Source organism: Formica exsecta, unplaced genomic scaffold (assembly GCF_003651465.1).
Source record: "Formica exsecta isolate Colony F162 unplaced genomic scaffold, ASM365146v1 scaffold11, whole genome shotgun sequence".
NCBI classification, from domain to species: domain Eukaryota; kingdom Metazoa; phylum Arthropoda; class Insecta; order Hymenoptera; family Formicidae; genus Formica; species Formica exsecta.
The window spans coordinates 891906-905245 of NW_021848439.1; the positions used below are offsets into that span (position 1 = coordinate 891906).

General features: G+C 29.1%; 2 protein-coding genes across 2 annotated transcripts in view; one reads left to right on the forward strand and one right to left on the reverse strand.

Moving 5' to 3' along the window:
• Window positions 1-924: 924 nt before the first annotated feature.
• LOC115235423 (aminopeptidase N-like) lies at window positions 925-6397 on the forward strand. The gene is made up of 11 exons (XM_029807214.1): window positions 925-1479; window positions 1788-2240; window positions 2508-2682; window positions 2747-2900; window positions 3267-3348; window positions 3712-4094; window positions 4229-4509; window positions 4811-5004; window positions 5405-5674; window positions 5901-5967; window positions 6034-6397. The coding sequence occupies exons 1-11, from the start codon at window positions 980-982 to the stop codon at window positions 6163-6165; spliced, it is 2691 nt and encodes an 896-aa protein (XP_029663074.1). The 5' UTR covers window positions 925-979; the 3' UTR covers window positions 6166-6397.
• Window positions 6398-6619: 222 nt separating this feature from the next.
• Window positions 6620-13340, reverse strand: part of LOC115235514 (probable cytochrome P450 6a14) — a 9293-nt gene continuing 2572 nt past the window's right edge. The window contains exons 5-14 of the mRNA XM_029807369.1: window positions 13043-13258; window positions 12375-12620; window positions 11789-11914; window positions 10134-10424; window positions 9635-9801; window positions 8439-8693; window positions 8171-8336; window positions 7680-7898; window positions 7016-7267; window positions 6620-6792 (exon numbers count right to left, since the gene is read on the reverse strand). Coding sequence (XP_029663229.1) covers window positions 6620-6792; window positions 7016-7267; window positions 7680-7898; window positions 8171-8336; window positions 8439-8693; window positions 9635-9801; window positions 10134-10424; window positions 11789-11914; window positions 12375-12620; window positions 13043-13258 — 2111 coding nt within the window. The remainder of the gene's footprint in view (window positions 6793-7015; window positions 7268-7679; window positions 7899-8170; window positions 8337-8438; window positions 8694-9634; window positions 9802-10133; window positions 10425-11788; window positions 11915-12374; window positions 12621-13042; window positions 13259-13340) is intronic.

Here is a 13340-nt window from a genome sequence, read left to right on the forward strand (position 1 = left end):
ATTCCTTATATATAATTTAAAACAACACAGCTGAGAAGCAGATCCACATTTTTGATATTAATAGATTATCGAATGTGTAAATATTACTTTAAGATTTAGACACATATCTATCAAAGCAATGTGTTGCCAATGAAAATAGATTTTCCTTTCATATTCATCTCCTTGAAACGTCAATCTCCACGGACGAGAAACAGATGGTACAGAGAATTGGAAGAAGAGAAGGGAGGAAGTCGTTTACATTCCTTTCAAACATTTATGCGACTTACGCGTACTTTCCCTATGAATGCTCTATTTATTTCTGATTTTATTTATAATACAAGAATTCTTGAAATAGAGAGAAACATTGGAATAAAATGATCGTTGTGAAATAAGTTCTACGCGAAAAAAAAAACAATCTTATCAAAAATTTATTTAATGAAATATAAATTGTATTATTATATTTTATGGAAATATATATAATATATATACAATGTATATAATGTGTTCTATCACACGTGATGCAATTTTGAATTGTATGTGTAGGAGTTTAAATTATTTATCAATCGTTAACTATTTATGAATCATCATATGTATGTGATGTTATCAATATGGTGATATTATATCATCGTTAAAAGATATCATTTTATGAAAATATTAAAATACCGAGATATGTCATCGTGTGCAGGAATATTGTTTTGTATCAGTTTTACTAAATGTACATCAGTCTTGCTTTTTGTTATTTTTCTATTATTATCTCAAAATATGCTGATTAAGACATGTTAAAAAGCATACATTACTAAGAAAATAGCAAACTTGATGACCTATGAAACTATAGTAGCACGTCATAAGCGATAAAATTTTTTTTTAGATAATGTTTTAGAGAGTCTTTTTTATAAATATGACATATAAATATTCCGAATATCGTGTGTGAGAAGCTTTGCATCAGTCTTGCTGAACGAAGCGCATAAGTACATAGTTGTATAATTTAGCTCGTCACGTTATGGCTGTTATCAAGAGTCTGTTAACGATAGCCCTATTCTTCGTAGCAGGCCAGAGCGTCCCTTTTCAAGATGATGAAGCAGTGAATAATATAGTAGTAGAGGAAAATATGTATCGGCTACCAAAACAAGTTGTACCGATTCATTACGACATAAAATTAATACCGCATATCGTGGAAGATAACTTCACCTCCGAGGGTGAAATGAATATCGATATCGAGGTGCGCAAACCGACAAACACGATCGCGTTACACACCGTAAAACTGACGATAGACGAATCGCTGACGAGACTGACTCGCAAAGGGGATGACGATATAAATGCTACACAGAATTATGTTCCAAAGGAACATGAATATAACTATGACACGCAAATTTTGACTATACGATTCGAGGAGCGATTGGATCCTGGAACTTACAAGCTATATCTGAAATTCGCGGGTGTGATCGGATATACGCGTGGATTCTACAGAAGTTTCTATACTGATAACGAAGGTCACAAAGTGTAAGTAATTGTTAATAAGAGATTTATACGTACGAATAAAGTTAATAGAGGAGAGAGATGTAACATATAAATATAATATATTATAATATAAATATATTATATTTATATAATATAATATAAATATATAATATAAGTATATTATAAAATAAATAAATGTAAATAAAATTAATAGGAGAGCATGATATATCATCTTTTTAACTGTCTCAATTGCCCTAATTATTGAATTACGATGGCGAACGTTTACAACGATCTAATGCTTCCACGCGATGATTATTCGCGCGTTGAAGTAAATTACAATGAATTTACAGATGGTTGGCAGCAACGCATTTGCAACCGGTCTCCGCGCGACAGGCGTTTCCGTGCTGGGACGAGCCCGCCATAAAAGCGACCTTCAAATTTTCCATAAAGCACTATCCTAATTATACGGCGTTATCTAACATGCCATCCGCACGGTCGGAAGTCGATCCGATCGACGGAAAATTGTGGACATACTTCGAAACGACGCCCATCATGTCCACCAATCTGCTGGGATTCGTGATCGCCGATTACGATTATGTCTCCAATCTGGACGGTACCATGAAAATATGGGGTCCGAGGCATCTTCTTCGTTACGCCGCGTATCCTCTCGATATCGCCGAGAAGGCAACGCGCGAGCTCGAAAGATTCACCAACAGCACTGTTCACGTGCCGAAAATGGATCACGTCGCCGTTCCCCAATATTCGAGCCGTGCCACCGAAAACTGGGGCATGATCGCCTATGCGTGAGTACACAAGCGTATCTCTTATACTCGTCAGAGAAAATAATTAATTATCCCTTAAAAACTAAGATAATAATAAAAATTAATAATAAAAATTATTTCTTTACGTAGATCTTCTCTCGATATCTACAAGTATATGAGCATTGCAAAATGTCCTCTAAAAATTATATTTGTCGATTTACTATATCGCAATACAATATTATATGTATATTATATATATATATATCATATAATCGTCTTTCTAATGTATAAATATCCGAAAATTTTAAGGCAATATGTACTTCTTGAAGACGAGAGTTTACTCTCGAAATTTAGCAATACTATGACAATCACTCACGAGTTGGCGCATCAATGGTTTGGAAATCTAGTCAGCCCGGCTTGGTGGAATTATCTTTGGTTGAGTGAGGGCATATCGAATTACATGAAGTACTATATTACAGACAAGGTATAGGTAGACTGCACGATCAAAATATATTGCATTAATTTTTTAACGAGATTGTTCTTCTCAGTTTATCAAAGAATGGCGACTGATGGACTTTTTTGTGGTGGAAGATGAACAATCACAATTGCTTATGGATTCTTTCCACTCTGAGCCGATCAACATAAACATTACTAATCACTTAGATGTCTATGACGCTTACTCTAGCAACACGTACGTAAAATGTAAGACATTTTTAAAATATATTTATTTAATTATATGCATATAATGGTATTGTTAAATATCTAGTTGAAGAATTGGGTAGTTGTTATAAAATAACTATAATAATATCTTTTACAAACGAAAAATAATTTATTTACAATAAAAGATAGAAAAAGATGCCAAATTAATATGTTAAGACTATTAAAAAATATCAAGTCAATTTTCATATAATAATTTACATTTATTTTCTTTAAAACATGCGGATTAAAAGCATAATAGTACGTTTCAGAATTAATGTAAATCAAAATAAACATTATATTTTTTATATTGCGTGATTGTTTATATTTATTTGCAAATAATAATTATAAATTCTGTTTCTCATTTTTTAGCTGCTGTTCTATTGCGAATGATATCGCATGTCTTGGGAGAAGACGTATTTCGAGAAGGTTTGATAAAATATCTTCAAGCACAGTTAGTACAATTTTTTTGAAATTTTTTATTACTATTAACTTTTTAAATAACAGAAAATCTATATGTTAACAGATGTGAGAAAGTGTCAGCAACTTTACCGCGTATGTTCGATTAACATTAAACTGATTTTGCGTATTTAATCGTAGATATGCCTCTGATTGAAAAATTTAGCTGATTTTTAAAATATGTTAAACATGTGTTTTTTTAAATTAATTTTAAAGCTAAAAAGAATTTAATTTATGTGTATTAATTTTCTTAAGCTTTGAAGAAATGTATTAGACTGCATTTACAAAAATAAACAGAGAATCTTTTAATTATCATTATCAATTATGCTTATATATTGTGTACATTCTTGATTTTCAGTGAATATAGCAGTGCCACGCCAGATGATTTATGGAAAGCATTACAAGATGCTCTCGATGAGTCAGACGTACCGCACAATGACTTTAAAGTAAAAGAAGTGATGGACACTTGGTTCAATCAGACAGCGTATCCTATCGTGACAATAGATCGAGATTATGATACAGGTGAAATTAAGGCGACGCAATATAAGAGAGTTAAAATCTCAAAATTCAATGATACTGAAAGAAACGACGCGTGGTGGATTCCGTTGAACTATATGACGCAAAGTAACCCGAATTCTTCATCAACGCTGGCCACTCATTGGTTAAAACCTCAGGATGAGAGTGTAAAGATCGAAGGAGTGGATGTTAATGACTGGATTATTGTAAATAAGCAGTTAACAGGTAATCATCGTCGCGATATAAAATATACAATTAAAGAATTTATTCAATATTTGTGCGATAGCAAATTCTGAAATATTGAAATTTACTCCACTACATGTACATTATATATTTAGCCGTTCTCTTATCCTAAACAGGTTATTATCGCGTAAATTATGATGTAACCAATTGGAAACGAATCGCTGCTTTCCTTAATTCCGACGATTACGACAAAATTCCAATTTTGAATCGTGCACAAATCATCGATGACGCTCACTACTTGATGGTGATCGAACAGCTTGATTCTATTACTTTTGTCGACGTTATAAAGTATTTGTCACGCGAAATTGATCCTATCCCATGGTATACAGCATTCCGAATCATTAAATCCGAAATATTTGATTATCTGTCGATGCTTCAAGGAGTCGCGATCGTTAAAGTAAGATACGTTTTACACAATTTATTACAATATTATTAAAAGTGATTAATTAGGTAAATTAAAACCTAATAGAAAGAAAAAATAAAAAAAAGATAGAGAAAAAAAAAATTAAAATATTTAAAATATTAAAATATCAAGAAAAAATAAATATTAATATTTTCTAATTTTGTGATTGATTTTCACAAATCAAATATCCATTAATTAAAGCAATTATCAAAAAGAAAACTAATCTATCTCTCAAATTCTAAGTTCCCGCATTTTTAATCTGCGCATTGCTTGATCATTATAAAATGTTTTTAAGCCATATTTCTTCAACTTGACGCATAAACTATTTGAAAGTATCGGTTTCGATGACCATCCTGATGACGATTTTATGACTATAAAAATTAGGTCAGACTTCAGTAACATTGCTTGTTTATATAACACACATCCGAAATGTCGAGAAAAAGCTACCGCTAAATTACTTGCATATGTGGAAGATCCAATTGCAAACAAGTGAGTTCTATTATTACTAACAATAAGACATATAAATATGACAAATAAATTTAACAAATTTGATTTTATCTCAAACATCATTAAATTAGAGTAGATAGTACAATAATACTGATTTTCTCTATAACACGAAAACAATTAGTTTATAAAATAAAATGTTAATTTTTGGATTATTACTTTTGTTTAATCAAAATAAGATAAGCTTATGTCCGAAATGATACATAACATCAAATGTTTTTTAAAAAGATTATATCAGATTAATAACTTTCATTGTCGACGCATCACATTTTACTACGAAAAATAAAACGAAATAAAAGTCATATTTAATGCACGATTTTTTATGTATTTAATAAAAGAATTGCTTAAACAAATCTTAAATATTTTCATTTTAATTTCGTATTAGAATTTCATCTGAAGAATTTATCTGCTTTGGCTTGATACAAGCTAATGAATCTATCTGGAATCAATTTCTGCAGAGAGGAAATGAAACATCAACGAGTCATCTTACGTTCCTTGGTTGTTCGGAAAATTTGGACATCATCGAAAAGCACTTAAACTTTGTAAAGGAAAGAAATAAATATTATCATCTCTTTAAAAATATGCTTGACAATCTGCTAAATGTAGATAAGGCGATTGATTTCTTCATAAAACATTTCGACCAGATTGTCGCAGAGTAAGCAACTTTTCTTTTCGTGTAATCAATATTCTTTAAATGTATGCTTTGTCTTCTTCTTTTTGAGAAATACATGTTTTACTGTGCTGCATGATATAATTGCACATATACAAAACAAAATATTTACATGTATAAATAATATTTTCTGCTCAGAGATAGACATAACAAAAAACTACGTTTAATAATCATTTTAAAGCAATTTTAAATAATATATATTTTATAATAGCAAATATGACCAATATAGTCTGGACTACATTATTATGAGGAGTACTGGAGAAGATCACATTGAAAAGGTAAAATAATATAATATTGTTTTTCTATGTGATAGCTAATTGCAAATTTGAAATAATTTGTTACAGATAAAAGCTTTTGCCGAACAACGTGGACTCGACATAAGCAAGCATTTAGCCTATACAACAAAAAAATTGACAAAAATGAACGATAACTTGTCGAAAGTTCGCAGCGTTCTCGAAAACAGCCAATTCTTATAATTCATATTACATTAAATAATGATACATCACAAGCAAATAAAATCGATGTTTTATAAATAAATGTGCCAATATGAAAATATTATAAACAATAATAAAGTTATTGTATACATATATTAATTATAAACCTGAAGTATTTTGTCCACTCTTAAAAAAGGGATGTTAAACCGATACTCATAAGTATTGTTGCCTCTTTTCCGCGATGTTGATTGGTTATCTCGACACTGTGCTGTGCATTACTTTATATCAATAAAAGCCTGTCATGGCTGAGCAACGTATTTGACAGTTCAAATATTAAGTACGTATGTAGATATATATGTATATTTATTTATTTATTTAAAGCTGAGTTAATTAAAATTCCTGTATATACATAAATTACTCCGGCGTGAATACTGAATAACAGCTCTTCATTAATCTCTCAAGATATTTTTATTAATTATTTTAATAATACAGTTTTTTATTCTTGTAAACGACGACGAATTCTCAACCATATTCCAGATTTACTTGCCAACGTAAGACTAGTCGGTTCAAACTGTAATGGAATAGCAGTCTTCTCACTTAGTTCCACTTTATAATTCGCCATAAGAGTAACGATACCTACTTTTGTTTGGACATAAGCAAACTTCATTCCTATTTACAATGAAAATAAAAAGTTATATGAAAAGTATGCACTATTAATAACTTTATATAATATAAAGTGAATATATATTGAATTTTTTTTAGTAGTATTACAATGTTTTAAAAAATATGAATGTATATGTACATATGTACATATACATCTTGCTATATACATATATTTATATAAATATTGCTCAATTATTAAATATTTTATTAATTTGTTTAAATATATTACCAATACAGATTCGTGGTCCATTGCCGAAAGGTAGGTATGTGTCATTATCATGAAGCTTCTTATTTTCATCAATAAATCGGTCCGGATCGAATACATTTGGATTTTTATAAAAAAGCGGATCATGATGGATTGCATAAATAGGTACGAGAACTTTTGTACCTTTTTCTAAAACAACATCCGAATCGGGAATTTTGTACGATTCTGCGCAGATTCTTTGTGTCGCACCAACGGGCGGATACTTTCTAAGTGTTTCTAAAAGTGTTAAAAACATCTTTTTAAAATCGTCAATATTTCTTCCTTAATATAAACTTAGGTTATAAATTATTATATAATAATTTGTAACCTAAATATAAATTCATGCATGCTATTCTACTTCTTCTCGTCTGTGTTTTTTATAATACACGAAACTTGCAACAGTAATAAAAAACAACGTGGTTATTTTAAATAAAAGTAAATAAAAAATTGTTGACACAGTTCTTCTTTTACCTTTTGCAATAATTTTTATAAAAGAATTTGTGGACATTGAAACTGAGAATTATCTTAGATTAGTAGTCAATCGCTAATAACTGAGTGATCTTACTAATTGTTACTGAAGTAATTGAATTTTGCGAGCATATTTACATTATGCTATTTAATCATCGGAATTTTTCGGATGAATACTTACCGCGAACGACGCAATCGAGATACTTCATTTCGGATATAATATCGTAAGAGAAATAGCCATGCTTTTCGTAGGCGGCTCGTATTTCGTCGTACAACTTTTCTTGAATCTTAGGATTAGCAGCCAACTCATACATAGTGAAGCTCATAGTCGTTGATGAGGTTTCAAAGCCAGCCAGAAAAAATATAAAAGACTGAGCTGCAATGACCATGTCATCGATGACTGAAACATGTAAAATGATCGATTGCAAATTGGACTTATAAAAACTTCACTTTTTTTCTAACATCGTTATGGATACATAAATAGACACAGTTAATTATAGATATTATTCTAGATGTTAATAATAAATAACATCGGAAAACGCCCAAGTTATAATATTATTAATATTATAAATGAATATTTAATTATATATAAACATAATCATATATAATTATATATAAAACTACTCTGAATAAAAGGATCTTAGACAAAAAAATAAGATGTTTTTTTAATACCTATATCATTAGATTCGGATGTCTCGTTTTGTGCTAGCGCATTTTCCATCTTTGATTTCTTATATTTTAAGTCTATCAAAGTTTGCATAATATCATTACGTGTTATATTGTTCATTTGCCTGTGTGTAATTATTTCTTTTACTATCTTCGTGAAGTAGGCGGTAACCTTTATAAGAAAGAGATGAAACAAACATAAATTATATAAATTAAAACAGATCTTTCTTTCTTGCTATTTACTTATAATAATATTAATAAATTGATACGTTACATCTCGAGGTGTTAAGCAGACCGATAACCATTTAAATATTCCGGGCATGTAATCGCGTATGTATCTCTTCATTGCTATCTCTAACGACGGATCCACGACCTTTTTGCATATTTTCCGAAATTCGGAATCACCATTTTGTATCGTGTTAATTTTGAGTCCGAAAAAACAGGTTGCAATGATCTCACTGGTAAACTTGGCAGTAAGATTTCGAATTTCGACAGGCTCTTCATTGTTTGCATATTGGTCTACAAATTGCTAAACCAGATGACTTTATTAGTTTAGTGCAAGATCTATAACTTGACAAATACAGCATGAATATATCGTCTTATTGTTAGCATTTAGAGTTTGTTTGTAGGAACAATGCATTAAAATAATTTATTTTGGAAATATTTTGAAAGGTTTTTATTTTGTGCATTTAATGAGTTCCGAAGACGCTTTGTATTTTGTAAATTAATACCGCAGATGTATTTTAAATTAGTTTATAATTACAAAATTTTTATTGAATGTTATATATCTGGAATTAATATGTATTCAAGTAAAATCTTTTTACAATTAAAGCAAACGCTCGACTACTTTAGATAAATTATTTAGTTTCTATAATTAGAGAGAATAAGAAAAAGAGGAAACTTTTGATTCGAGATGATTGCTGTTTTTAATATGGTGCCTAATATTGTTTTCTCTTGAATATGTTGTGCACATTGTTTTAAATTATCTACTAAAAAAACCAAATTAAAAGTTTTTTTGAAATTTTTAACTTATAATTTGCTATATTGTTATACTCTTTGGCAAATATAGTTTAGTTTTATTCCAGAATTTGTTTTGAATAATAATATAGATTTACAGATTAAATTTTAAGTTCCTTTTATATTTCTTCTAAAGATTTAAATAAATAATTATTATTTATTATTAATATAATATATTAAGAAAGAAGTTCAAGTTTGAATTTATCACGTAACATATTCCTCTTTAAAAATTTATGTTTTTAATATAAATAATGTGTACGGATGTGTAATAATATGATGACACGTATAATCGTTATTTTTCCACCTTATTTATTATATATTTATTATATATTTTTTTATTATTAATTATGTTTTATATTTTTTCAAGGAACTTTGATACTTAAAAACAGAGATATTTTGCTAAAAATATTTTGCCAATAGAAAATAATGTATAAAGAATAACATATGAGATACCTTAAACTTTTCTGACACTTCTTTGATCAATTCAAACACGTGTCGAGTTTTGCTTGTTGTAAAGGCCGATGTGAGCTTCGTGCGCAATTTTCGCCACCGTTGCCCGTCGAGATTAATTAAATGTGCGCTAAGCGGATCAGCGTGTTCGTTTATCGCTATGCCACGACCTAAATAGAATATGAATAAATAATGGCAATCACTAACAAGTGTAATTGTGTTTATTGGAATACAATCACGTAACAGAAATTGCATTAAAATCTCATTATTCATCGCTTAAAAATTTAAGCCTACTTGTATTTGATCGTAATTATAAGAGTAGAAAAGAAATAATTATATAAAAATAAATGCAGAGAGAATTAATTTCGGGAAATTAATTAGACTGCAATGACAAAAGTCCAAATATAGCTAACAGAACAGTTTGAATAAAAACACTTTTATATTAAAGAAAGAGTTTAACAAGTCAATAAACTTAAGAGGAGAGAGTTTTGTGTTCACTTACTTTGAAAGCAGGCAAAGTCTTTCACGAGGATACATTTAATTAGTTTTGGATCTCTCAACAGGAGGACCGGTGTTGCGAGCTCGTATATACCGACGAACGGATATCCTTCGTACTCTTTATATATCATCTGAAGACTTTCAGCGACTGTAATCTTCAGCATCGATGCATTTCGGCTATTTCCGAAAAACGAAAATTTAAGACAAGGTACGTTTCTTCTTAACCAGTATGTATAAAGTCTCGTCCAGTAGTAATATAGTAGTAAGATGCATAAGGAAACTAGCAGCAATAACAAAATCATTTTTTACAGTAACGGATTAATACCGTAAAATATTTACCATTAAAGTTTCTGAAATGAAAATTATTAGATTAATTTTACAAGTAACAATTTATTAAAAAGAGTTAAATATAGAATCAAAATTTTATTTTATAAATGAACAATATTGCGTACACATATGTTATTATAGAACTATATATTTTGTCAAATATTGAATCAATCATGTATACGTTTTATATCAGATTTGAAAATAGACAAATATGTTAAAAATACTTTCTAACTTACATTGAGAATAGTTAAACATTGATATGCTTTGTTTACAGTTTACACTTATTTTTCTACGTGCAATAAGTTTTGAATTATAAATATATTGCTTGTCCGTCTCTTAAAAATATTTTGAGATCCGAGAGGTACGCGAACAACTGCAAGCTACATGCAGAGAAATGCAGTATTATATACTCTTGCAAAACCAATATATGCAAGACTGGTTTTTGGATCAAGGACACCTACAAAAGTAACTTCTTTTTAATCATATAAAGTGAAGATATTCCCCCCTTCTTTCTCTTTTTATTTACCATTGATATTTTTTATTTATATTGATATCTGCACTGTGTATGTGAATAAATAGCATATAATCAGTCATTCTGATATTTATATATTTATTTAAGTAAATATATCAAAAATAATAATAAAATAAATTTCAATAAGCTTTTCGTCTTTCTCCCAAAACAATACATTGACTTTTATTGAAATTAACATGAATAATTTCGGTATATTGTGTATATATATATTTAAATATACAATATATGTAACGGATACGTTTATACATAAGTAGTACATATTTATAACATCAACTCAATAATATTAAGGCGATTATTTAATAGAAATTTATATCGCATTCTCACAAGTACGTAATGCGCTTAAATCGGAGCAGAATCGTTAAAGATGCATATCGTTAAAGATGATATCGTTATTATGCAGGTAAGAGCATCGTCGTATTTTATATAAGATATACGATATATAATTAATGTAAATAATTACATCTTATAAAATTATGAAACGGTACATCTTAATTTTGCACTTTAACACTGCTGGGTAATTCTTTACATACTTTTTACAAAAATTCAATAGCATGTATATATATATATATATATATATATCTTTTTTTTCTTTTTTTCTTAAATTTATTTATTTGAAACTGAGTTAATCAAAATTTCCGTACACACATAAATTTCTCCGGCGTAAACAATACTGAATTACAGTTTTTCTTTAATTGCAATATATCTTTGCTGAAATGCTCCGCTTAATTAATATTTTAATTGTATAGTTGTTTTCTATTCTTGTAAACGACGCCGGATTCTCAACCATATCCCAGATTTATTTCTCAACGTAACACTAGTCGGTTTAAACTGTAATGGAATAGCAGTCTTCTCACTTAGTTCCACTTTATAATTCGCCATAAGAGTAACGAGAAATACTTTTGTTATAATGTAACCAAGCTTCATTCCTGTTTATCATGAAAATAGAAAGTTATACGAAAAGTACTGTTAATAACTGTTAATAACTTTATATAATATAAAGCAAGTATATTAAATTTTTCTAGTCGTATTACAATGTTTTGAAAAATATGTAGAATTTCTAAATATGCATATTTTTCAAAATATATATACAGGGTGCGGCATTTATAGTGACGCGGGCATATTTTTCGGAAACGAAATGAGATATCAAAAAATGTTTCAGACAAAAGTTGCATGGTTTCGAGAGGGCCACATGATAAAAATATGGATTTGACCTTAAGTGGTCTTTTCAAGGTGAGGTCAATGTGGTCGATGTTTTCTTATGCGGCACCTTGTATATATATATTGTGTGTATATATATATATATATATATATATATATATATAATATATATTTACATAAATGTTGCTCAATTATTCAATGTTTTGTTAATTTGTCAAAATATATTACCAATACAAATTCGTGGTCCATTACCAAAAGGTAGATATGTGTCATTATAAAGCTTCTTATTTTCAATAAATCGGTCCGGATCGAATGTATCTGGATTTTTATAATAAAGCGGATCATGATGAATTGCATAAATAGGCACGAGAACTTTTGTACCTTTTTCTAAAACAACATCCGAATCGGGAATTTTGTATGATTTTCCGCAGACTCTGTGTATCACACCAGTGGGCGGATACTTCCTAAGTGCTTCTAAAAGCGTAGCATCTTTTTAAAATCGTCAATGTCTCTTCATTAATATAAACACGATTCTTATTTAATGAGAGGGATTTATAATCGTGCTAAATATTAAACCATGTCATTCTACTTCTTTTTGTTTGTGTTTTATATGTATAATACAAAAGCTTGTAACAGTAATAAAGAATAATGTGTTTATTTTAAATAGAAGTTAATAAAAAATTGTTGATAAATACAACTTTTATCTTATCTTTTAAATTTAATTTTTATAATAATTTGTGAACATTAAAACTAAGAATTATCTTAGATTAGTGATTAACATCTAATAACTGGATGACCAATGATCTTAATAGCTATTACTGAAATAATTGTATTTTGCAAATATATTTACATTATGCTATTTAATTATTGGAATTTTTATTTGGATGAATACTTACCGCGAACGACGCAATCGAGATACTTCATTTCGGATATAATATCGTAAGAAAAACAACCGTGCTTCTCATAGACAGTTCGTATTTCGTCGTACAACTTTTCTTGAATCTTAGAATTAGCAGCTAATTCATACATAGTGAAGCTTATAGTCCCCGATGGGGTATCGCCAGCCACAAGGAATATAAAAGCCTGGGCTGTGATAAGCCTGTCATCGATGACTGAAACATGTAAAACAATCGATATTTTTATACGATTGCAAATTAATAATGTGAAAAAATATATAAATAAATTATTTTCTAT